Genomic DNA, 27,301 nt, shown 5'->3' on the forward strand with positions numbered 1-27,301 from the left:
GTTTTTCTTGGTAAAACATCTATAAAATATTTTGTGACCCCATCATCTTGCAAGAGATGAGGAGAACTCAAGAGTGCAACCAACAGTGTGTTTCTTTGCAAATATAACAAAGTGTATTAGACAACATTTAAAAGTAGTAATGCCCTCCTTGAACTGCAACCTTATCGTGGTGGAGGGGTTTGAGTACCCGAATGATCCTAGGAGCTATGTTGTCCGGGGATATATGCCCCTTGTAGGGTCTCCCAAGGCAATCAGGTCCTAGGTGACGGGTCAGGCTAAGAGCGGTTCATAAGCCCATTATGAAGCAAATAAAAACAAGGGCGACAGCAGAAGGCGGGGGCCCAGACGACCCGATCTCTGGACACGGAAACTGGCAATCAAACCCAATGGCAATTGCTTTGCAAATAAAATTAAATAAAATTTCACTCCAAAGCAAAAGTAATCACCGAATCCAACCACTAGAAACTGTCAGATGCTGGTGTGCTGGTGGATGTTGTCTTTTGGATGCTAGTATGATCCCAACAAGACCACAACAAAACTTGCTTCTGTGTTACAAATCACATTTATGTTTACTGGTACACAGTAAAATCGTCAGTGTTAAACACTGCTCAGTTTTCATATAGCCCCAATCTGAGTAAAAGTAACGGTGAAGAAAAGTTGCAGTTAGTGAAATTATGTATTATTATGACCGCCGCTAGCGAAAGCGGTCATATAGGGATTGTCAAAGGTTTTTTTTTTTTTTTTTGTCATCTACTGAATTTTTCATCAACGATACCAGGGACACCGAAACACCGGGGAACATGAAATTTGGTGGGCATGTAGCCCCACTAGACTTTTACGGAAAAATTTCGTTTGGTCCCCGGGGGCCACATCTCGTCTCACGCTAACGGTAATTTCCTTTCACTGTCCACGTTTTGATTTCGGCTAATCAATTTTGGCGAATACAAACAACGTGATTATTGTTCATGAGTCTAACATCCAGCCACGCAAGAAAACATGTAATCTACCTGAGGGAATAATATGCTCAAAAAACATTTCTGATTATTATTAATGTTTTAAAGCTTTTAGAAAGTACATAGAAAGCTTTTGTAACATTATCTTAACTGTCACTTTTGATTAATGTAATGCATCCTTGCTGAATAAAAGTAGGCAATTACTTTCTTTATTTTTTTCCCCAAAAAATAATCTTACTAACCCCAAACTTTTGAACTGTAAGCCTAGTGTATAATGTTAAAAAAGCTTTCTATTTTAGATAAATGCTGTTATTTTGAACTATGGTTTGTTTGTAATGTGACTTTTTTCATGTATGACATTAAAATTATTTTTAAAATTAAATAGCCTACATAAATAGGTTAAGCAATACAAATGTGTTTATGTCTGATAACCTTTTAAACACAAACTTAACTGCAGACACTGAAATGTCGTACACTGTGTGATACAGTACAAATATTTTGCGTGTCCCTCATTTTCCTATAAATAACCACGATTGTCCCGTATTTTCCTTTTCTGAAGTTGGCAACCCCCTAACTGTCACACACACACATGCAGGAATACAAACAAACGCAAGCATGCACACACACTGACATCCACACGCACAGACACACACCCATACAGACACACATACAAATCCACATGCACAGACACACACACAAACACACACGCGCACACACATGTACGCACGCATACACACACGCACAGACACACACACAGACACACACATACACAAACACACACACACACACACACACACACACACACACACACACACACACACACACACACACACACACACACAGACAGACATGCACATACTACTACTTTTTTTAGGTATATACATAAACACGCAATACAGCCAAATTGCTCCACGTCATTTATTTTTGTGGAAAGCCAGTGCAGGCCTGAGCGGCGGTCATATTTTGTACCGCCATGCGGTACATCTAGTTCACTCTACTGTGATGACTGAGCATTAGTGATGACACCAGCGGTTAACAAGCAGATTCAGATAAAGATAAGAGGAACAGCAAGAACAGAAAAAGAGAAGAGATGAGCAGAAACACAGCAACTACAACTGACTTACAGCAACACAGCCTTAGAGGAAATCAACTGCAGATAAAATCAATATCTCACCAGAGGATGATTAAAAAACTCCCCCCCCCCCAAAAAAGTATAACCATATTTAATTATTACAAAACAGTTTGCTTTATTTATTTCATATGTTATATGCAGGCTGGGTATTATAAACACAGAGGTTCCAAATTTAAGGTAGTTAGAGGGGTTCGGGGCCATCGTCCCAAGAATATTTAGATTTCTTGGATCTACATATGTGCATTCCCATGCTCCAGTTTGCATAACGTTGCTGGAACGTTAAATTAAGGTTAGCATAATGTTCATGGAACGTTCTTTCCCCCAAAATTTTATTAACAATACAACATTCAAAGAACATTTATTTGGAACATTCCAAGAACATTAAAATGTACACTTTCTAATGCTGCGTTCACACCAAACGCGAAAATGCGTCTGGCGCGAGTGATTTCAATGTTAAGTCAATGGTAAGACGCGTTTACGCGCGTCTGGAGGTCTTGCGGCGCGAATGATGGGCCTTTCACACAGGACGCGGTATGCGCGGCGCTTGCCGCTGGGTTCAGCGTTGCCCTTCAGATACAACGCGATTTTATATACTTTCATATCTGAATCAAAACAAGAATCATGAAGTCAGCTCTTTTTTAGAATAAAACATTTATTCAAACATTAAACCTGAAACTAAAAAACAAATTATATATATACACACTACTAGCCGTTCATCCATTTTGATTTCCGTGCTTGTTTGGATCCCCCGATTCTATTGGCCGCGCTGGTAATCGTCACAGAGCGCAGCGGCAAAAGTTGAACTATTTTGAACTTTGACCGCGGCGTGCGCGTGAGCACGCCAATGATGCGCACCGCTGCGCTTGCGCTTTGGTCGACGCAGCAACAAAACGTCCTTGCGCGGCGCAGGCCATTGAAATGAATGGGTTTTATAGCGCAGCGCCGCGCATACCGCGTCCTGTGTGAAAGGCCCATGAGGCGTTTAGCGCGGCGCGGTAGACGCGAATTCGCCTCATTCGCGCGTCTAGTTCGCGCGAATGACGCGAATTGAGCGTCTGGCGCGTTTCGCGCGTCAAGCGCGAATTGTGCTTTTTGTGCATCACGCGTTTGACGCGAATTCGCGTCTGCCGCCCGAGTTGAAAAATCTGAACTTCTGCGTCAATTCGCGCCGCGTTAACCAATCAGGAGCCTGCCTGCTTGCTACTGTCACGTGGTGAACTGACAGTTTAATGTTATTTTATGTTTGGCCTCAATAAATTATTTAGTAATATGACTAAAATGCACAACAAAGCAAATCTTTCACATAAAAACTCGATTTCAATATGAGAGATAGCCTACTCATTTGTACTGAATGCTATTTATTCCATATCTATTCTAGATTAGCCTATATGAAGCTTTATTAATCTAATGTAAAGACACCAAACACAATTAAGTGTATAAAAACTTTTCAAAAAAATCACAGGACAGGTTTCACTTTTGGAGGCTGGCTCCATTTATTATCAAAACAAAAATAAATGACAGATTAGGTGCGGGAGAGGGTGAACCTCGCGCCGGACTGTACAGCGCGGGCTCGTCATGCAGAGACCACTCGAGGCCGAGGCTTTATACGGCCTACGCTGTCCTCGTCAGCGTCGGTCCACCAAACCTACCTCCTGAAGCAAATTGTGAAACTCCTGAAACCCTCCGGAGGTTTTGGTGGACCCGAGTACAGCGACGATGTCCCCTACGCAGCTGTTTCTGCTCTCCAGAGCATATAAGAGCGGTGACTCTCTCGATTAATGCTAATGCTAATGCTCGATAAACATCTAAAAAAGATGGCCGCCAACAGCTTTCGAAACTTTCGCCCCCGGACGCGATATTTTTTTTCCCAGGATGGTAGGGGAAGGTCCCGCCCTTTTCGCCTCTGATTGGCTAGAAGGGCTCTCCTCCGATTGGTTATTTGATTTGGCCGTGAAACGTCATCTCACGTTCATGCCAAACTGTCAGCTAGTCTGTTTTGATCGTCTTAACCGCCAACAGAGGTGAATTATGCTAGTAAACAGTGTGATAAGTGCGTGCCGTCAGATTTATATTCCAAGTTCACATTTTTATAGCCTGTTTAGATCGTGTTTAGATTAGTCCTAAATGTTTGAGCGAGTTTTGTGATGATGAGAGATACTGAGAGAAAGGTGATAGTCGGTGGTGCAGAGGTGTGTGTGTGTGTGTGTGTGTGTGTGTGTGAGAGAGAGAGAGAGAGAGAGAGAGAGAGAGAGAGAGAGAGAGAGAGAGAGAGAGAGAGAGAGAGAGAGAGAGAGAGAGAGAGATGGTGTATCTAGGTGAGGCAAACACTGAGGGTAAATCTAGGTGAGGCAAACACTGAGGGTAAATCGACTGTACAGTAACTTAGGCTATAGCCACACAGAAATGTGGTGGTTAAGGGCCACTGTGTCATGCCAATGTGCTTATTCGTCCCATCTTCTTCTATAGCTAGCAGTTTTGTGTCATGCTAATGTGCTGATTCGTCCCATCTTCTATAGAAACTTTTCCCATCGTCCCATCTTCTATAGAAATCTCTTTCCGAAACCCTGAAGCCAGCATATTAGCCATTTCAAGGTAAGGAATACACAATATTAGTGCATCAACATTAACTGTATGTTAAACATTACTAGTAATTATTGTGTGTGTGTGTGTGTAGCCATGAAAGTTAAGTGTCGCTGGTGTCATATTTGTGCAAAGGAGAACTTGGAGAACATCATACCGGATCATCTTGAGGTTAGGATTAGGTATAAATCAATGGACAGGGAGCACAGCTCCAGTAATAAATGGTTTTGGAGCAGGTATCTAGAGGTATTGAATTTGAATGGTTAAGGTTAGGCTTACAGTAAGGGTTTGTTGTTCGTTGTGTTGATAGATTCTAATCTCTACAAATTATCTGTGACCTGTACTTTTTCCTACTACAATGCAAGTAAAAAGATAATTGTAAGTTTGCCTTTTGAAATAATATGGTTGATTTACTAACATTATATTTCATTTATTTAAACAGCAACTTATGCCTGAGGGGCACTGCCATTTTATTTGCACCTACACACCATTGGAGATGGGTTTTACAGCCTGTATAAAACTTCAACTTGCCACCAGAGAGGAGGCAGAGGCCTGGTTGGAGGACTTTCAACAGTCCTCAAGAGTGACCTTGAGAGTGGACAAAACCTATCCTATTACCGAGGATACGGTTCGGCGAAACAGCTACCGAGTAAGATGTACAATAGGCATGTTTTTTCTTTTTGTAATTGTTTAAATAGTCAGAGCTTCAATTAAGCATTTCTATGTTCAAAGGTTGACATGAAATGCCAGCACAATACAAGGCAGACGGGCTCCTCAAAAAAAAACACACACTGTCCTGCTGTGCTCTACCTTGTGCTGAAAAAGCACAGGCATAGCCAGAACAGGAAGTCCAGGTAGGCTATTACATGTAACAGAACAATAATTTAGAGATTAACATTACATACTGTTTAATCCAGGTTGCATGCTCATGTTTCCTTTTCATATTTTATAGATCTAGTGATACTCATATTCAGGAGGGTTTATTGTTGCATGTGACCATCAAACATCACCACAACCACCGCCTTGGCTGTTCCGAGGCCTTACAGCATCGGGATGTGGCCAGAGAGACCGTGGAGAAGCTGGAGAAACTTTTTCAGAGTGGGCACTCACCCTCCTCAGCCCTAAACACCCTGAAATATGACCTCCAGGAGGAGCAGAGTGATTCATATGTGTATGCCTCTGCAGATAGGTCCATTTGTCCTGATGTCCAATTCTGCTACCGGTCAGTGTCTTATTTGCTTATTCAAAAACAAAGATCTGGTGAATAGCAGTGGTAGGAAATGTAGTCATCTCGATTTTGAGCACACGTGCAGCTATAACCATAACACATTGACAGTTGAGGAGCTGTTAAATAAGGCTTTGCTATACTATGTCCCCACTAGAAATGTTTGTTATTTATTGCTTCTACAGATTATACTACTCCATTTTTAAGCGAGAGTATGGAGCTTCATCTGGGGATGCCATGCTTGAAAACCTCCAGGAACGTCTGGAGGTTTACAACAAGGAACAGTGTGAAACATGTGGGCGGATGGAGTCCACCGCTGACGGACAAACAGTCATCGCTTTGTGCACTCCAGTCATGAAGAGGATACACAGACTGGAGAGACACAGTGGAGAAATGCTTTTTATGGATTCATCAGGTTTGTCCTGAAGGCAACACTGGTAGCAGGGTTATGTTTTATGTATGTTTTTGTCTGTTTCATGTTGAGATAACCTCTCTTTTGTTACTAGTTAAGTAAGGGTTAATGCCCGACGAGGTGTCCATTGTCAGGTATTAATGGACGACGGCGAGGCGTGAACCGGTTGCCTCCGCCGAAGTCCATTAATACCTGACAATGGACACCTCGTCGGGCATTAACCCGCTTATACCATGGTCACTTGCCAAATAACACATTTTTAAAACATTAGTTTATATTTTAATTAGTTTTACAATCGAAATCTAAAGTTACAAGTTACAAACAATAACCTGGTTTCCTTGGTTACGCCTGACGGTTTATTTAGGTGTCCTCTATCACTTTTTAACGGACACCCTGCAGCCAATCAGAATCGAGTATTCACCCAGACCATGGTATAAATAGGTATATTCCATGTACCCATCATAGGCTCTTGACAGCAGACCTCACCAGTCTGAAAAATCATTTTGGATCTCATTTTCAGAGGACCCTAACACATTGTGGGACTGAAGATTTTTGTTTTATTTTTTTCTTTATTCTCCACAATCCCTTCTTTTTTAAAAACATTAATTTGACTTTAAAAACTTGTATAGCTAAATAACATTTGTTAATTTCTGTCAGGAAACTGCGACCGAATGAATAGCCGAATATTCCTCCTGCTAACCCATTCGGCTGCAGGTGGGTTGCCACTGGGAGTCATAGTCACAACATCTGAGTCCCAAAACACCATTGCAACGGGACTCAAGTTGCTGCAGTCTATACTACCAGGGGATGCCTTTTATGGAAGAGGAGTGCTAGGGCCAAAAGTAGTCATGACCGATGACTGCAAAGCCCTGCGACAGGCACTGCAGAATGTGTTTCCGCAGACCACTTCCCTCCTTTGTGTCTTTCACGTGCTCCAGGCCATGTGGAGATGGCTCTGGGACAGTCACCATGGGGTTTGTCAGAGAAATTCATATTGTTTTATTATATTTAGTCAGTTTGAATTCTAACATTGGTTTAAAATCCCCAACTGTTCTCTCAGCAAATATCTTTGCTTGAATGTGTTAAATAAACATAGTTTATTACTAGTTTAACACTAGTCTTACTAGTATGTATGAAGACACTTGATCTAATATTTTCATCACAGGTGCCGAAGGGGGACCGGCAGTGGCTGCTGGATATCTTCAAAAAAATGGTGTATGCCATGTCACCAGAGGAGCTGGTGGCCTCCTACCACCAGGCTCTCCAGGACCCAGTGGTGCTGAAGCACCAACAGTACCGGGACCATTTGACGGCAGTGTTTGCCCAACGCAAGGACTGGGCTATCTGTCTACGCACGGGCCTTCCAACGCGGGGCAATGACACAAATAATTTTGTTGAAAGTGCCATGAGGGTCTTGAAAGACAGCATCTTCCACAGGTAGGAATAAAAATGTATAAAACTTTAAAACTTTATTGAAGGTGACACACACACCATTACTTGCAACAGGGCCGTTGAATGCTTGAATCTGATTGGTTGAAGAACGTTCTAAGGTGTGCATTATTTTCAGGGAAACTCACAGCTAAAGTAGTTCCAGGCAGGTCTTGACCGCATTACAGTTCCATATCACTTCGCATAGTCAACTGTAATAACGGAAAATAGGAGACAATTCATAACAAGAAAAAACATTTAGCCCCATGCGCTTGATCTGCAATTTTCAATGTCTAGCTTCAAAATCAATGGAAACATGCAGTTTAATTTTAATAAATAAAGTAGGCTATATAGTCCTATCTATAATCAATAGAAAAGTAAACTGAATATAGGCTAAATAAATGGATAGTCCTGCAGCACGGATTTTTATTGCAGATAATATAACAAATAAATAATTATTGATAGGCCTACTTGTTAAAAGGGCTTTGTGTTTCATTTATTTGGCTAGTCTGTTGTCTGTCAATAGAAAAAAAAAGAATGAATAATTTAAATAAAACGAATTGAATTAATAAAGATAACTGCATAAAGCCGAGGACACACTTTAAGGCCAGTTATGAATGTAATTTGATACTTATGACTGATCATGCCCAAACGCGTGTTCAAAGTCGGTGTTTAAAATCTGCTGCTGCGATGAAAAGAGTCAGAGAATGTGTCAGCTAGTCGTGTGTCCTCAGCATTAGTCTGCTATCAGTGGCTCAAACCTCCGTTACTAACTCTAAAATGACGTTTTGGAATTAGCAATGGAAGCATGGTGAATGCTTTTTATCTTTTCATTTTTCGTGATTCAGATTTTCTTCTGTCGATACAAGTCAAATTCCGAAACCATTCTGTTCTCTATTGCCTTTCCTACAGGTTGAAGGCTTACAATATCACTCAACTGGTCGACTTCATTTGCACCAGACTGGAGGCATACTACATCAGGCGACTCCTCGATGTAGCAAACGGAAGGACTGTGAAGCAGAAGTTCAAGTTCAACAGACAGTTGTTCAGTCCTGACAGAATATTCAAGGTTTGTGTTCATTTTACTACCAGTGAGTTTAGTGAGTTTTTGATAGGGGTTTTGTAACGCAATGAAGGGATCGTATTTCAGTTTTTCAATACCCTCCATTGTTTCTAGCTTTCGTTAATGTCTTAGCATTTTGTGATTTACAAAAATACCTTTTTCTAATATTATTTTCAACATCTATCTCTTTTTTCATATTCTAGCAAGATGAATCAAACTACACTGTTTCCAGTGAACAAGGAGGCGTTTATCTGGTGAACATTTCCATGGGCATGTGCACCTGCCCAGCTGGCACCAATGGGGCGCTTTGCAAACACCAACACTCTGTAATGCAGGCCTTTAAGCTGCAGGGAGGCCACCATCTTCCAGTGACATCCTTTGCGGCAAAGAAGTCCTTCTATGAGATGGCCACAGGTATTAGATAGGGCTGAACGATACATCGAATTTTCATCGTCATCGCAATATGAACTCGACGCGATGAACACATCGCAACAGACAGCCTGACACGATGAATAACACCTGGTTCAGATTACAAGATTTTTGTGTCTGTTACGATAGTCACGGTGTCAGATTACTCGATTTTGACTCCTAAAATCTTGTCGTGTCATGGACAAGAAACATGTCAGACTACACGTTGCTTTCCGACCAGTCATCGCGTGCCGTCACACGCACACATTCACTCGCAAACATTCACTCGCACACACACACACACACACACACACACACACACACACACACACACACACTGTCCCTCGCTCACTCATTCAAGCACACACACACACACACACACACACACACACACACACACACACACTGTCCCTCGCTCACTCATTCAAGCACACACACACACACACACACACACTGTCCCTCGCTCACTCACTCGCGCTAAATAGTAATCCAGGCAGGTAATAAACGTTTGACCTATCACGCAAATAACCTATTAAAGCACTAAGACATGGGAACAGTATATTCTATTTTACAATGTCTATTTAAAAAAAAAATATATTTCAGGAATTGTTGTTAGCTATAGCTAACATTCACATTTGAATATTTATCGCAAGTCATATCGTCATCGCAATATTAAACAATGTTATCGCACATCGCAGCTTTTCCTCATATCGTGCAGCCCTAGTATTAGATTGCTTGTTCTGAAAGGTAATTAGCTTGTTTGTTGCAGCTTACTTGTAGAGGGGCAACTGTAGCTCAGTTGGTAGGTTGTTCTGTACCTGAAGGGTCAGCAGTTCAAATCTCAACTTCTCCTGTGTGTGACTGTGCATGTAAAACACCACACCAGTGCACTTGATTTATGATGCTGCGTTTTAATCATGGCTCTTTGTATCTCCTATCTTGTCTGTCCAAAAAGAAAAGCTTGACGTACCAGACAGCTGGTTTATGGGCTTGCAGTTTGATATGGAGAAAGACTGCCCAACAGTTCCACTCATTGCAAGTGAGTACTTTTCAGCAGGCCAACTGATTGAACAGAACAGTGGGCCATATGTTGTAGTATTTTACGTCTTTATCCTTTTCCAATCACATGCCAGGATCTGAAATTAACATGTGTTTCTGTGAAATAGGCACCCAAGAAATAGGCACCCAGGCTGGAACATCCACTCCCACCCAATGCACCCAAGCTGGAACATCCACTCCCACCCAAGGCACCCAAGCTGAAACACCACAAGACGGCTCTGGAACTGAAGCGTCATCTCAATGTGAGCATCTCAAAGGTCATCTCAGATCAATGTTTAAAGACCTTGTGGACAAGCTTCAAAATGATGAGACCTTCCAAGCCCCAATACAATCCCTTGTCTCATCCTACGAGTCCATTCTTACTGACAGCGGCCTGATTTCAGCATTGTCTACCTTTGGGAAGATGAGGGGTGCTGCTGCAAGTAACATCAGAATGCAGGCAAGAAAGGGTCTGCAAATGAGCACACAAATAGGCGTGCAACCTACAGCTGTTGCCCGTCGTAAGACTCTGCTGGGGGGCAGACGAGCGCTCATCACTGGTAGACCTCTAAAAAGAGCCCGGAGGGAACACAACTATGGGAAGGTAAAAGAGGGGAGTGGTGCACTGCCAAGAAGACTGGCACCACACTCCCTTGCCCAGTGTGTCTCTACTTCTGTGTCCTTAGGTAGCCAACACAGCAAGAAATAAACGTTAATAAATAAAGTCACTCTGGCGCGCACAACCACACAATTACAATAACATAACACAATAATTACTAGTATGTTTAACATGCACTAATATTGTCTATTACTAGCACTTAGGTTCACAATAAATAAAATCTGTCATATTTGAATCATACTGTGGTGTGGTGTCTTTACTACAATTGGCTGACTGCGGCTTCATTCATCTGTGATAGCCTATTAAAAATGTTCATGCCTGTGACTTTACTTTGGTTATAATTTGGACGTAATAGTTTTATTAAATAGTTTCTGTTGAGCAGGCAGGATACAAGTTAGGACCAACACATCTCTCGTCACCTCAGGGAACCTTAATGAACTCTGTTGACTGTTCTGTTAATTGTGCTGCTGTTCTAAGCCTATTTGCTGGTTGGGAAAACTTGTAGCCTATTTGTTAGAGGTGGTTGTCAACGTTACTCCACTGCAGTGTACAATAGTCATTACATGTCTCACTGCTTTCCATACCTAGTTCCCTCTGTGTAATTGTTTGTATTATTTAATGGACCTTAAGTCAAAGCTGAGCATGATGATGCATCACTAGTTTTCATTAGTCTAGAATAGTGCACTGCACTGTACAGTGCACACAGCTGGGCAAAATAGTGCCGTTTTATTGTATTGCATACATCTTAAAGCCAGGCAATGCATAAGCCTAAATGCATAGTTCGAATAAAATATCAGTTTTGGGGGGGTCAGATAATTGTAATGATATTGAGAAAAAATATAATTACAGTTACAATACAAGTCAACTCCTATTTTCACTGTAGGAACATTTTAATAGTATACTCCTTAATCACATTAAAGATTGCTCAGGTTTCACGTATCTCCAAGTAATTGTGTTGATTTGACACTGACTACCATAGACTATAATGGAAAATTGGTTCTTTTGGATATATAATAACAATGAGATATTATATAGCCTACTGATTATAAGTTTGTCGCATGTTTAGACCTTGTATGTGTGTTGCACAACACATGTTGCACTTGGCGATCACGGTGGGGATTGATTGATATGGTAGTGGACCATGATGGTCATAGAAGAAGTGAAGGAGCAGTACTCCCAAGTTCACATGTTCGTCACAAAATTCACCCAAACATCTAATCTAAAAGACTAATCTAAACACGAACTAAACAGGCTATAAAATTGTGTACTTGGAATATAAATCTGAAGACACGCACATATAGCGCTTTTCTTAGTAGGCTATGTTGGATTGGCTTCGTTTCTGTTGTAAAGACGATCAAAACAGACTAGCTGACAGTTTGGCATGAACGTGAGATGACGTTTCACGGCCAAATCAAATAACCAATCGGAGGAGAGCCCTTCTAGCCAATCAGAGGCGAAAAGGGCGGGACCTTCCCCTACCATCCTGGGAAAAAAAATATCGCCCCCCGGACTTCGCCTTTGACGCGCGTGACGCGCGTAAATTTTTTGATTTTACGCGCGTCAATTTCGCTCTTGACGCGCGAATGCACACAAAGTGGTCACGCGTATAGGGATCTCCCAGTCACGTGACCCCTAGCCGTGTGTCAGCCATTTTGACGGTATACATCCGTCAGCTACTCACATTGGCTATACTGTCTATGGACTGTCTAATGGCAATAGATCTATTATTAGGGGTGGGTAATATATTAGGGAGTATATTATTATACTAATAATATAATTATTAGTATAATTGTTTTATAATTAGCCTAAATATTGCAATACTTTGCGCTACAGTATTGATATAATTGCGTGCGCAAAATATCTCGATACTGAACAGAATCGAGTTTTCCCCCACCACTATTATTAGCTTCAGCTAACTCTTCACGTCATGTCATCGCACTTATTAGCATCACAAAAATATATATCAAGTATACAAGAGGAAGATAGGAATCATAGATCCATATGAAGCACCGCAAGTTCTTTTTACAGGCATTTAATGTGTAGAAAAACTTCCTGACATTGAGTTCGGTGACATTTACAGCTGACGTTACCTTATTCACTTCCCATCACGCTACACCAGAGCTTCATTAAAAGCATACAAAAGCAGGCTATCGGTTGTCATGGACATGTTACAAAAACTGAATAGACGTAAAAAGTCAAGTAACCTTGTATAATTTCATCTCAACTTTATTGTATATTTTACATGCACTTTTATTATTTGTTTACATTTTTCTTCTTGTACCTTATATCACAAACAGTTGGAAGCCAAGCACCACCATCAGCGTTTTGCCTGTATATTGCCGCCAACCACTTGTTTCTCCGTTTTGTTTCTTTCGGGATACGGTATAAAGATAGGCCTATTCCTTTTGTATGATCACGTATCTGATCGCATCCAACTGCACAGCATCGCTCGGGCATGATAGAATATCGCGACGAGCTGCAGTATCAATGTAGTTTATACCAGAGCCCGTCTCTGTTTATACTGTCTATGAGTATCACCGGCGGTTTAGCATTTTCTATTCCGTCAAAATGGCTGCTCCAAATGGCGTGACGTCACGCGGGATGTCCCTATAACTAGACGCGGCAGGCGCGAATTTTGACGCATTTTCGCGTTTGGTGTGAACGCAGCAAGTGCTTTCGAACTTTTTGATCTGAATGGTGTGTGGAAAACACTTGAGTTGAGGGAGGGAGAGAAAATTTGGGGGAGACTTCTCATAGTGTCTAGAACGCAACTGAATGTATTTTCAACCACAGGAAACTACTTTTAAACACAAAAATACTTGATTTACAGAGGGTCTATTAATATAAACGTTACCTGAGGTAATTTTCCCGGACCTTTTTACAGAAGGTAAAAGTCGCCGTAATCTTTACTGACATTGTCCGTCATGATTGAGATGGCACATTCGGACGGGACTAAAATAACCGAGAAACTCTTGTAATTATTATTTATTTATATGATATCTATGAGGAGTACGACCGGTTTAAGATGGCGGCCGCATTTCTCAGTGCCCAGCGGCCAATACGCTGATTTCACGCAGCCGTTATTTTGAAATCGAAAGCGAGGCTCCGGTGGGAAGAAAACCGGAAGTGTCGCCTTTAATCATAGGAGAGTCTTGAATGCGATGGCGTATTGTTGTGTTTAATGATGTTGTGTCAATTCTAAAACTATACATACATTTCTTTAATACTTTAGACTATATACAGTGAAATTCATTTATAAATAAAATAATTTTTTTATATAATTCAGAAAGTAAAGAAAGAAGCAGGAATGAACTATATACATATCCTATATTGGATATTAACATCCAAAAGTGTAAATCGCGGCAGCAGCTTCAGGTTGGTAGTCCAAAGGCATTGTTGTTCATCTTTACTTCCGGGGTTTTTCCCACCGGAGCCTCACTTTCGATTTAAAAATGGCGGCTGCGTGAAATCAGCCATAAAATTTCAATAAATAAAACGATTAGTTACTACCGCTTTCCTTTGGATGACAACGAGAAGAGGAGATGGCTTAAACTGATACGGTAAGCTGGATATCTAACCATGAAAAATACATTTAAGTGCGGGCTAGCGCCAGTATTTGCGCTAAACGTTAGCCGAGATAACGTTACCTGTTGCTGTTAACGATGGAGTGGGGCCACATAAAATAATCGAGATTAAAGTCATTATTTACGGGAATAAAGTTGCCATTTACTAGTTTAATGTGACTGAGTTTAAAGTCGTTATTTATGAGAATCAACTAGCTAGTTATTTATGAAAAGTCATATTGTAAGATATTAAACTTTTTTACAAAAAACAAACATTTTACAAGAATGAACGAGATTAATTACGAGATATACGTAATATTTTACAGAATTAAGTCGTTTACAAGTCCTTTTTTTAGATTTACGTGACAATTTACCAGAATAAAGTCAGTATTTACATTTTTGAGAATGAAGCCATTAACAATATAAAAGTCACTATTTATGTATATACAGTTGCCAAATTGTGTTGCTTTTGTGGAACAGGGGTGAGAGGGACAAGGGTTCTGCACTGGCAGAACCTACTTCTTTTTGTTTATCGCCACAGAGTTCTTTATGTAATGTTTTTTTCTTTTATCCAGGCGTAAAGATTTCACACCTAACTACAACTCAAGGGTCTGTGGATGGCATTTTCCACATGGCAAAGCAGCGGGGCCCACACGGTTTGCCTGGAATGAGGGAAAGGCTTTTCCTCACATCAGCCAGCCGACCAAACGGCAAAAGAAAATGCTCCCGGCGACTGTAGAGGACGAAGGAGGAGCTGAACCAGGCCCAAGTCACCTTGACACTGCTCAGAAGACCCCAAGTAGTTCAAGTGTTTTGGTGCTTGAAATTGAGAATAAGATGCTCAGAAAAGAAAATGACAAACTGAAGAAAGAATTGGAGAAACAAAAACAAACATTTTCATTTAGTCAAATATCCTCCCACCCAGACATAGTCAACTATTACACTGGCTTGCCAGATGCTGCCACAGTCTTATTTTTGGAGACCCTTCTTTCCAAATTTGATCTCCAGTATCACTTTGATTGGAACGTCCAAAAAATGCCCTTAATCGATCAGCTGCTCTTGACTTTGATGAAACTCCGACTGAATTGTGGTCTTGTTGACCTTTCTGTGAGGTTTAACTGCTGCCGGGCCACAGTCACCAACATCTTTATCACCATCTCCAGTGCCCTGTATGACATTTTGTATGTCGGCATGATGGAAAACAAAATTCCTTCCAGATTCAAGAACCAAACCTCCCTGCCACATTGCTTCCAACCATTTCCCAATTGTCGGATTGTGCTCGACTGTACTGAAGTACCTGTGTCCAACACAGAAAGTTTGGACACCCAAAGTCATCTGTACAGTCATTACAAAGGAGGTACCACGCTTAAGGCTCTGATTGGTGTGGCACCTAATGGATTCATTACCTTCGCCAGTGACCTGTATGGTGGAAGCACATCGGACAAAGCAATAACAGCAGACTGCGGAGTACTTCAACAGCTAGAAGCAGGTGACATGGTGATGGCTGACAAGGGCTTCACTATTCGTGACATTTTACCTGCAGGTGTTTCACTGAACATCCCAACATTCCTTGTCAACGGACAGTTCACAATGGAGGAAATCAACCACAACAGACTTATTGCCAGTGCAAGAGTTCATGTGGAGCGTTCTATTCAGCGCCTGAAAACATTTCACATTTTGTCATACATTCCGTACCAGTATAAAAAGCATGCAAACAAGATACTGAAAGTGTGTGTTTCTCTCACAAATTTACAGACACCCATCCTCCGTGAAATAGCATGAATTTCCTCTCACTGTTTGCCACAATGCCATCATCAGCATTGAATTTTTCTTTAACTGTATTCCATATGAACTGTATCAATGTTGTTTTTTACTTGCTAATCAATTTTCCTAAACTCACATGTTAAATGTTATATTTTTTTAAAGGTTTGTTATACATATTATCAACACAACTGTGTTTGATCCTCCATAAGCTGAATGAATAATTTTGTTCCGTTTGACAGCCTGGATGCAACTGAAGCTGAACAAGACAATTAAAAAGTCTTCACACTGATTATGTTGCTCCCACTCAATTTATTTGAACTGCATGTTACTGCTTTTCTTTTTCTTTTTTAGAATAAATAAAACAACAAAACACACAAACATCATTTTAACTGGTACAAATGCACAGATATTGATATATACAAATTGGGAGAGGCTACAACATTCAAACTGAAAATAATGCTTTAGAACTAGGAATGTCAAGATTAACTGATTTTTACAATAACCGCGGTCCATAAATCCACTCAAACGCATGAAGTCAATGGCAGGTTCATAAGTTAAATGTGAAAATCTTATTTTCATAGCGGCCAAAGGAAGAGTTAAAAAAAAAAAGGATCATGTGCAGCCGCGTTTGTCACGTAAAAATGGACATGAACCGTGTAAGCACATGGAAAGACATAGATCTTTCAAAAACATCCACATAAATCTGCTTTCTTATAGCTAGCTAGGTAGGTATAGGTATTGCTAATAATGATAATAATAATAATAATAATAATAATGATATTCTACTGCCTATTTATAAGTTTACTTTTTATTATATTACTTTTTTATATATATTTGAATCCTGACATCCCTATTTAGAACATGTAAACAAATGCAGGGTTAATCATTTAATATCGGAGAGAATATGGGGCAGGAAAATGTCCTTATAAAATATTTCTAAAACACTAATGTTGTTTGCCCAAGCTGGATCTTTATGGATGAACAGAATTACAACATCCAGCGGAGTCCATACCACCAGGTGGCATGTGCCAGCTCCCGTAAGGTACAGGTTGCCCTGAATTTGATGCCAGTAGTTGTGAGTCGGCTTCATTTTCAGTAGGCCAGTAACTTCATCCAGTTTGAGATAAAAGTCCTTTGCCTCTGCTGCCTGAATTATGGTCTTGTTTCTGGCTGCATAAGGACATTTCACCTCAATGATGCAGTCAGCAGATACTGTCCCATCTGGAGAGCCACCAAGCAGGCCACTGTCAGAGAGAAACACTCCGCTCTCCTGGATGGTCACACCAGTGCGCTTCATGTACTCTTCTTTAGCCTTTGGCTCATGAACGATTCCCCAATCACAAGCCTGGGGGTTGAAAGGGAATTTCATACACAATGGCATCACAAGGTGCTTTATAAAGGGAGAGAAGGAAAGAAATATCAGCCCAACCCTTGTAGTACAATCTTTGTTTACACTTGTTTGATTTAAAAATTACCCTAGGGTCTCTATGTGGGTTTTTTCTGCCACCAAAGGGTGATATGTAGAACTAATTGACAATAACCTTCACTGTATTTGAGAGTAAAAACATTTTTGGTGAAGAAACTTAATTGTACATAAATTTTGAATATGTGATAAAAAATAATGTAAACGGTCTAAAATACACTGTGGGCAAATTTACAACCCTTTCAAACCTAGTTTTGGCTGTTTAAAAGCCACAACCATTACAGCTGAAAAAACCTCTGATAAAAAAATTTGATCAACCTTTTTTCCCCAAACACTATTCATCAAGCTCAGACCTGATCAAAACAATTATTTTTTTGTTTTTAAATAATGGATTTTAACCTTGTGAATGCCTTTCATATGTGATTTCACTGCAGTGTCATGGTTGAATGAAAAATTGTGGTTATAATGGGAGTTGCTGGGGAGTATTACTTAAAATTTGATGCTGCAGAAAAAGTAATGTGCCAAAGCAGATGTTTTCACAAGTCTTTGGAAGATCCAGGAGTGTGATAGCATATAACAAATATAACTAAAGGATATGTTTTATTACAGTACCCAAGGGTTAAAAGAACTTTGTGTCCATCACTTACATGAGCTCCTTGCTTGAAGTTGTAATGACCAAGCAGCGTTTTGAATAATGAAGGAGGGTAAGAGTTCCTCTTCACTGCCGCCAACACAAGACCAAAGTTGCTGGCTGTAACTCTCTTCTTGCGATATGCCATCCTGTTATAAAGAAACACACAACAGTTAACCTCACAGTCACTAATGACTTTTAGTACACATGAAATCAATCGATCCTTGTATGTATTATTACCATAAGTCATTCTGAGTTTGCCCAACTGTGGCCCTCTCGATGGCTTCCTTTTGTTGTGGGCTCACAGCAAGGGATGAAAGGAGATGTTGAGCTTTGTCCTCACAATACCCGGAGTTGGCCAATATCCCATCAAAAGTTTTGACGTGATGGCAGGGGTCAAAAGTCTGTCCCAACAAATATCATTGAATCAGAATAACAACAATTAGATCCCTTCATGTCAACATTGTTCACAGACATACATATATTGAGTTGCCTTGTGTACGAAATGCGCGGTTTGAATAAAGTTAAAATTAAAGTCTGAACAGGTTTATGTCTGATTTGCAATTTAAATCTGTGGATATGTCAAACTAAATTTACCATCTTACTAGGGATATCGTCAATCTTTGTAACTGATTTAATGTTGTGTACATGTGAAGTTTCTGATAAAGCAGGACATGAAACAACAAAACACAAGTCAAACCTGAGGCAGTGCAGGAGGTTCTGGAGCTAATATCCAACCCAGACCTGTAAAACGGTCAAGCTGTGCCAGAGATGACGATGCCCATTCTCTGTCCTCCGGGGTGACAGGGCGTTTAATTCCAGCTGAAAAAATAGCATAAAGGATATGATGGTAACTGCTATCTAACCCAGGCTTAGATTTTACTATGAAAAGAAAACATATGGTCATTGTTTTTCCAATGATAACAAAACAGAAAGCATGACAGATATTTCCAAGTTACTCGAAGAACTAACCTTGTGATGTGGAAGGTGCAATCACAGACACTTTCTTGGCCGTGATTTGCTCTGTTTTGGGTGTCGTGGGCCTCTTCCACATACACTCGACATCCGTGCGGGTGAAGTTCTTCTCAGCCCAAATGAGGAGGGCTGCAACATGGTGGCACTTGGACCTCCCGATGGCACAAGAGCAAGAACTTGCCTTCACTTCCTGTCCCTCAACGTGTACCTGAGTGAAATCAACTTTGCTAACCCTCACAAAAAACTCTTAACAATGCTAAGAGGCAAAGCTTTGTAGTGCACTCTGTAAGCCTGCACTGCTAACTTTTTTTTATTATAGTATGTTTATTTTTTTATTGTTTATACTTTTTGCCCCCTGAAGTCTGGTAGTCACTGTATAAGATACCTCCTATATTTACTATTTAATTGTTCGTTTCCTGTCTATTCTGCACACCCTGAGTGTTTTCTTGAGAGCTGAATGTAACAAGTGAATTGTGAGATCAATAAAGGTTTTTCTTATCTTTGTGTTGCACTAGGTGGAGCCAACAACTAGTTAGGTAACGTCTAATCTGTATTGGGCGAGCAATACTTTTCCAGAGTTTTAAGTTGTCAACAAACCATAGGTACTTATTCTAACATAGCTAAGTTGTTGTATTTCTATACCGCTGTAACATCCAAATCCTTCTATAACATTCCCATAACCTATTACAATCAAAGATTGCCCTTACCTCTTGGTTAAAGTTGCTATAAATGGCTTCAGGGTCCTCGGCGGTGTCCGATCCAGTTCAGTCCGTGGTCCGTTTCACGGGGCTTTTGCTTAGTAATAATATCTTAACTATATCAAAGTAAAGATATTTCCAGGAAAAAATCACTCTGAGACTTGTTTAAAAAGTTTTTCGAATCACCAAAAAATGGTTTCGTTTTACTTAAAAAAGGTTTCAGAATAATACAAAGACAATGAATTCAAAAAGGAAAAAATAACAGAAATGCGTATAGGTCTTCACCTCGAATTGCGGCCCCGAGCAGCTGGAAACAAAACCTTTTATATGGTTTGATGGGGGCCGTCTTAAGCATTTTAGGGCTGTCCCTTACAATGAAATAATTCTTAGAAGAATAAAACAATTGGTCTGGAATTTTCCATGACCCCAAAGCTGTTATGCAATAAGCATGCGTGTATAGGCTATCTCATATGTACCACCTACGCTAAAAAGCTTAATATACATTTTGACCGTTTCTTGGCCTGCAGGTGTTAAAACCACAGCTCGCTTCTCGCCTCGTCTCTAAATGCGAGGAGGCCTCTTTCCATCTTCTTTAACCGTGTTAAAAGGTCAACTAAGCAGGCATAGCCTTAACACCTGTTGTTCCACTGAACTCACTCAGAGAGATCAAAGAAAACCACAAACACTGTGGTTGCAAAGCAAGCTTGCAACATGCATCTAGCGTTGCAAACTTCTTTTGCAAGCAATGACATTTAAACTATAAGACATTATCACAGGGCAAGTTTGCATCTAGTGATTCAAACTTCTCCTGTAAGCATGATATTTCACAATTTGGACATTTAAACTGATTCTCTAACATTACTTCCCTTACAATACTAAGTAATCTTTTATGCAATTTCTCCATCTGTCTGAGAATCCTCATAATCTGTTGGCTTTGATCTGTCAGCTTGTTCTGTGGTTGTTGGGTCCTTCTTCTTCCTCTTCTCCGTTTTCTTAGCTTTATGAAGTTCTCTGGCGTGGTCTTTCTGGAGTCGTGCAACTAAAAGATCGTCCATAGATATTTCAATTTTGTCAGTTACTTTTGAGATATGTAAATCATTTAGGAGAGGTTCCAAATCAAGGGATTTATCAGAAGATTTCTTATTAGAATCTGGCAACACAACACCCTCTCTTGAAATCTTATGGTAAAGACCTCTGGTAAATTGTGCTGTTTTTGGTAGTCTGTCTATAGGACAGTTAAACACCATAACAGTTCCCCTTTTTACACTTTGGTATTCCTGTTCGACATATAAATCAAATAAATTTCTCTTACGTCTAAACAAAGTTACTTCATAAAAACGATTGTTAGACCATTCAAATTTAGGGTCCTGGTATCTAGGAGTCTCATGGATATAGTTATCATTTGTATCGTCGTGATTCACGCATAGCCTCATTACTGCCTTGGAGAACCATACCCTCTCTGCCGTCTCCGGTCGGGATTTCGCCCGGGTTAGAAACTGCTCAAAGGTTTCTCCAGCCAACTGGCCTCCGGTCTCCTGGATCAGCACCTGAGGCATCTGAAGAATACACGCGATTCATCAATGAAAGCCAGTCCAAAAGCTCCTGATCCCACAGACATCTTTGTTTGTCTTAAAGCAATCCCATCCCAAATTGTGAGTTCTTTATCATCCAAAAATTCTACAATTTGGAAACTACATTTAGATCTCCCATCGTCTTCAGAGATCGATACCCACTGTCTTCCAGGAATACATAATTTCAACCATGGTGGAAGCACATAACGTCTAAATCTATCTATTCCCAATATAATTTCCGAGAAGCCATGTCATTTCAACTCATTTCTTAAACAAAGGCCTTCTCGAACACTCATACTCGTTACAAAATCCCAACTCCTGGTTTCACCATGGAACCCATTCTGTACCACTTTGTCTCTGTCATTTATACAAAATCCACACCATCTTTGACCGTTAATTAATTCAAAGTACACTCGTCTTATTGATCTCCCACACTCATCACAATGATTTTCACGGAAATTTCTCTCCGTTGTATTTTGAATACCATGTTCGTTTTCGCTAAGTCGTCTGTTCTCCAAAATTTCAATCTGACGTGTCAGCTCCTGAAATTTGGGTAGACATTTAATTAGGACCTACAGAATTCAGATTATTCCAACAGTCTTTACAATGTTTTATCGGTTTTTTCATCTTATCCCATCTATGGAAAAGGATTATAACTCCTAATAGTAAAATATTTTCGCTGGGAATAAAAATTCCCAAAGTGAAAATACTCATGGTTACTACTCCAATTAAAATCCACAACCTCGATTCTTTTCCATGTCGAAATATCAATAATCCAGTCAAATACATTGTCGTTACTGCGATTATTGCTATCTCGCACCATACGGTAATTTCAGGTTTTTTAATTATCTTCATGGTTATGTCGATTGCCAGTTTACCCCCACTCAATAGATAGAGGGCCACAGCTCCTCGCAATTCCAATAATTTAGACCATCCGTCCGAATTAATCAACATATCACAAACTAGTATCAGTTTGCTCAATTTGCCGATCATAAATATTCTCCCAATTTGGAGTGCAGAAATTAACAGGTGCCAACAGAGATTTCGGTTGTAACCATTCAAAAGCATCCATACACAATAAATAGCAAATTCACTGACCTGCGCAAACGAGCTATTAGAGGTTCCTGGGAAACTCTCAGCCTCGTCGGCGACCCCAATTGAAGTCTCGTTCTTTGTCCCGTTGGATGCCATGTTAATGATTTATCAATTTGGATCTCTGTTGGTCTTACTGGAACAATTCTTGTTCTTAAAGTTGTCTTGATGAAATAAGTAATTGGTTCCCCTTCAAATTCTTATCTTCAGGAAATGCAGGGAGAAGTTTAAGTTTCCTCTATGGCTGACACACACAGCTGTCTAACCTATATACTCTTGTGACTCCGCCTGTCAGTCACAGGTTTCCGGACCACCCCCTCCGCATCCTGCTACAGCAACGATTTCTCAGAAAGGGTCCTCTTTTTCTTCAAATTAGAGCCTTGCAAGTCTACCAACTTTTCTAAGACTGCTAACTGATCCATCTTGTCACTTCTTGAACAAATCCGTCTTCCTAAAGCATTACATGAACACTTCACTATAATGAGAATTAACATCAGCCCCAAAATCCCCAATGTGCAGTACAAAACATACCATCCCATATCAATTAAGAAGCTGATTGTCCATTCCCATATATCTTTTGTTACGAAATTAACAACGGCTGTCGTTGCGTTAACTATCCCTTGTATTCCTGTTTCAAAGAATACCTTGGGTTCGTCGTACCACCTGGGAAAGCTATCTGCCCCAATAATTTCGACACTACGTTTACAAATAGTTATTTTCATCCAGTCCATGCCTAGATAGTGATTATTGTCTAAACCCTTACACCACAGCTTTTTCCAACTTTTTCTGGAGATTAGTTGATCTAAATCATCCAGAGCAATTGTCTCTAAATTAGCTAACTTTAATGGGCTTTCTCGCTCCAGTTCATATCGAATGAATATATTTTCGTCTATTCTAGCAGGAACATGAAATACTTTCCACTGAGATTTTCTGTCTACGGATCTGATGACTCCGCCTGGCCCATATGACATTTCATATGTATCTGACAAATTACCTCTTACTAAAGTCCACGGTAATGGCACGATTCCATTAGGCCAGTAACATAATACAGATAACATCTGATTAATAGTTACATAATCATGTCCACCCATACATTGTTTAATTAACTCACCACACTCTTTTCCGATTAAACCCATCATGCCATCATCATGAAAGATTAATTTCATCCTATATTTACCATCCTTTTCTTTCCGTTTGGTCATACCCACTCTTTTCAGTAATAATTTCCTTTTTAAGCTAAGAATATTATCTGTTTGATTTCCTGATATCGGATTGGTACCATTCATGAGGTCGTTACAATCCATAAGTTCCCCTCTTTTATCACAAAAACTAGAGTACGAAAAATCATTATAGCCATTCTTGTTATATCGATACTTATTATGGTGGTCTCTTTTACTAATCGCTAGCCGGATACACTTATCCATCGCCCTCATTTTTCCTTCGTAATGATTCTTTATATCCTCTTCCGTTTCTAAGGACTCATCCATTACCATTTTGATCAAATAAACTTCGGTATCTTTACGTTTGTTATCTACCTCCCAAAGTTCCTTCTTATAATTATATTTAATTCTTGGTAATTTCAGTCTTTTCCGCCATATCCATGGAACGGTCTCATTGAGTTCTAGGTTAATTCTTGTTGCGGAATGTCTCTCAGTTTCTAATAACTCCATCCCGAGTCGATTATCCATACTGGGAGACAACTGGGATGTTGAATAGCGACCATGAGTTGTACTTAGTAAGACAAATTCCCCTACGGGATTTAAAAGTCTACTATATTTAATCCATTCCATTACATTCTTTTCTACTGCTTTTTCATGTTTCTCCTTATCTAGCACCATACTTCTTTTCTCTCGTCCTATAACAGTCCCTTTATTTTTACATTGACCTATTTTCCACGGATTAAATTTTCTATTCATTCTAAATATCCAACATCCCCCTAGTTCCTCATTAGAACTAGTTCTACTCGTTGAACCAATGAAGTATTTAAACGTCTCATTTCCGTCATGATCTGTAATGTAACTGTTAGTTTCATAGATCTCCACTTCCTTACTGTACCAGCGCTTTATTTTTACTGTGCGCTTAATTTTAACTTTTGGGATTCTAACCAGATAATACAACACCTCATGGTTCTGATCCTTGTCCTTTAGGTTACTGTTTATCCACTTCCAGAAATATTTATCATTTTCTATTTTACTTTTATTCTTCTCCCCTGTAGCGAATACAGTTAAATCATATCCGGAGATATTTTCTCTGTCTACTTGAACTTGCGCTAATAGTACTTGTCCGGTTAATATTTCCCATTGTAATATGTAGCTTACTCGTACTATGGCCAATATAATTATTCCCAAGCCTAATAAAAACCATAAAACTGTACTTATCCATTTCCAGCGATTTCGTTGCCGTTTCAACCTCCTGATATTTTCTCTTGCTCCCTCCAGCTCTTCAGTCAGGACATCCAACGACTTCGCCCTCCTCATTTTTCTGAAATTAGAGGTTAGTTCTTAGGCTCTACGAGCCTTTTGGCCCGTCGAAACAGACCTTTCTTTATCACTTTCACTTCAGGTTGTTTCTCATGCAATTCAGCTTCAATTCCCCCGATCCAGTTAAAGTCGGGGTGTGCACAGGTCAACACATTTATTTTTAAATGCATTACTATTTTGAACTGTTTCTCTGGGACTTCTGTCAATTGGTCGTCCCCATAATAGCTCCCCACACAAAAGTTCTTTTCATCAGCTAGCCAAACTTTGTGCTCTTTCATGTCTTTGACTGGTGCTACTTCAAGTTCCACAAACTTCTCTTTTCTTCTTGATTGTCTTTTTTCTTTCGTCACATTTGACCTAGAAAGGGTTCCCCTATAATCCTTATTATAGGTAGGGCTATCTTCCCATCCACCTTCCTGTGCTAACTCCATGGCTAGGGAACCCCAGGTCCTTACTCGCCACTCCTGGCCTTGTTTGACATAGACCCAGGCTAGTTTCCCTGAAGAGCCTCTTTTCATCTCTACCTCGGGAAAACAGCCTAGAATGGGTACCTGCCACAATGTGAGGCTCCACCTCGTGGATTCCAGATCAGCTAGAGACAAATCGCTCTCACGATCCTTATCCAGTATTTCTCCGACCAACGCCTCCCTCTCTCGCAGCGCTTGGTTTCTAATTTCCCTATCATCACTCGGGAAAATAGGGATTCTGGTTTCCAGAAAAGCTATCCTCTCATGCTTCCTCATCCCTACCCAGGGGTGTCTGGAAAACCTGGTGACTATTCCCTCTTGGAATAGTCCTATGGGTTTCATAACTCTTATGGATTCCCATACGGACCTGGACGACATTAGTGTCCTGTCCTTAGTGCCACATACCACACAAGTCCAACTGTTATTACCATCCCAGGTACAGTTACATCTCTCCGCTGTACCCCCGGACACTCTATACGAATCAATCCGGAGTTTTGGATGGCTTGGCCAACAATTCTTACATATCAGGATGCCTCCTATCTCAATGTGGCTATGCTCATTGACCAGCCACTCTGCACCCATAGATTTCTTTTCATCTGGTGCAAGAGTGGGCATGGCCACCGCCTTATCACAGATCACACACATGTATGGGCGAACTCGGATCTCCACAGGCGTGGCTTCTTTTCCCGTGAAACCCAACACCCGTTGGAGTTCCGGTTCCAACCATAGCATGGCTTTCGAACCATGTTGACTATGCTCCACTCTAATCAGACCCCTCCTACTGGTGACCCTAATTATCTCCTCCATTACTATTTTTTAAGTAGATCTTTATTTGATTGGATCCCGTTATTTTCTAACTCTACTGTGTTTGATCCAGTTATGGATTTCACCGTGTCTACCGTTCCTAAACCCTGGTAGAATCTCCCTACCTTTTTCCGTCTAGAGATTATCACACGGTCTCCAGGTTTGAACCTCGGGTTGCTCTTTACCTCCTTTTCTTTTGGTGTCACGTGATCACATCTGTTGAGATGTAGAAGACATTGATCAATTATTGTATCCCATTCCCCGAGTTCCTCATTCTTGCTAAAATACTCTTTCACTTCTCTGATAGCCCTCTCGGCAATCGAATTCGTTTCTGGACGATAAGGGATACTCTTGGTTAGTATTATTTTGTTTTCTTTGCAAAAACCTTCCACGAGCTTCCCACTAATGTTGTGCGCGCCGTCTGCTCTAAGGGATTCCATTTTTCCTTCCCATTTGATCCATTCTTTTAAACATTCGACCACGTTTTTCTCTAGTGCGGAACGCATTGGCCAAATCATCTTTTTCTTAGAGAAATTATCGATTGCTAAGAGGAAATAGCAGTTACCTAACTTCGTTTTTGGTCTGAGGGGACCAGCGAAGTCGACAGAGACCTCTTGACCTCTGTATTCTTTAGGAAGTTCGCTGTCCTTCGCTCCTTTAGCCGTCATAAATTTCCTGCATATTTTGCATTCTTTTTTCACTTCCCTATACCTCATTCTCCAATTTGGAATATTTAGATTTCTTAACCTAAGTTCCATCTGGATCATGTTATAGCTAGGATGGTTTAATTCATTGTGCATTTTCTCAAATAGCTCAGTAACTTCCTGAAGTTTAACCGTTCCTATAAATTTATCGATTTCTCTGTTTCCTTGGGCGGCCTCACTTTCCTGTTTTGTATGGCTGACCTGATGATAGCAGTGTACTGCAACTTTCTGCATAAGCTCATAAATATTTTCCCATTGTTCTTTGTGTGGC

General features: G+C 40.3%; 3 protein-coding genes across 5 annotated transcripts in view; 2 read left to right on the forward strand and 1 right to left on the reverse strand.

Annotated features, from left to right (window-relative positions):
- The window catches only part of LOC307144510 (vitelline membrane outer layer protein 1-like), a 124,581-nt gene that overhangs the window by 27,949 nt on the left and 69,331 nt on the right, over positions 1 to 27,301 (forward strand). The window lies entirely within an intron of this gene.
- Positions 3,992 to 11,097, forward strand: LOC307144503 (uncharacterized protein). Of its 2 annotated transcripts, none has more exons than XM_079846895.1 (12): positions 3,992 to 4,106; positions 4,602 to 4,677; positions 5,108 to 5,314; positions 5,398 to 5,519; positions 5,618 to 5,887; positions 6,076 to 6,305; positions 6,960 to 7,276; positions 7,468 to 7,739; positions 8,643 to 8,799; positions 8,997 to 9,207; positions 10,157 to 10,240; positions 10,368 to 11,097. In XM_079846895.1, exons 3-12 carry the CDS (start codon positions 5,114 to 5,116, stop codon positions 10,946 to 10,948), a joined length of 2,445 nt encoding a protein of 814 aa, XP_079703021.1. In that variant the 5' UTR covers positions 3,992 to 4,106; positions 4,602 to 4,677; positions 5,108 to 5,113; the 3' UTR covers positions 10,949 to 11,097. The 2 variants fall into 2 exon arrangements, with proteins under 2 accessions (XP_079703021.1, XP_079703022.1); XM_079846896.1 differs by having other exon boundaries at positions 4,074 to 4,135.
- LOC307144737 (uncharacterized protein) lies at positions 17,069 to 19,249 on the reverse strand (the record flags this gene model as incomplete). The annotated part of the gene is made up of 4 exons (XM_079847299.1): positions 18,940 to 19,249; positions 18,480 to 18,643; positions 18,256 to 18,388; positions 17,069 to 17,530 (listed from the first exon to the last, which is right to left on the reverse strand). Exons 1-4 carry the CDS (start codon positions 19,144 to 19,146, stop codon positions 17,069 to 17,071), a joined length of 966 nt encoding a protein of 321 aa, XP_079703425.1. The 5' UTR covers positions 19,147 to 19,249.

Source organism: Squalius cephalus (genome assembly GCF_949319135.1).
Source record: "Squalius cephalus genome assembly, chromosome: 17".
Classification (NCBI taxonomy): domain Eukaryota; kingdom Metazoa; phylum Chordata; class Actinopteri; order Cypriniformes; family Leuciscidae; genus Squalius; species Squalius cephalus.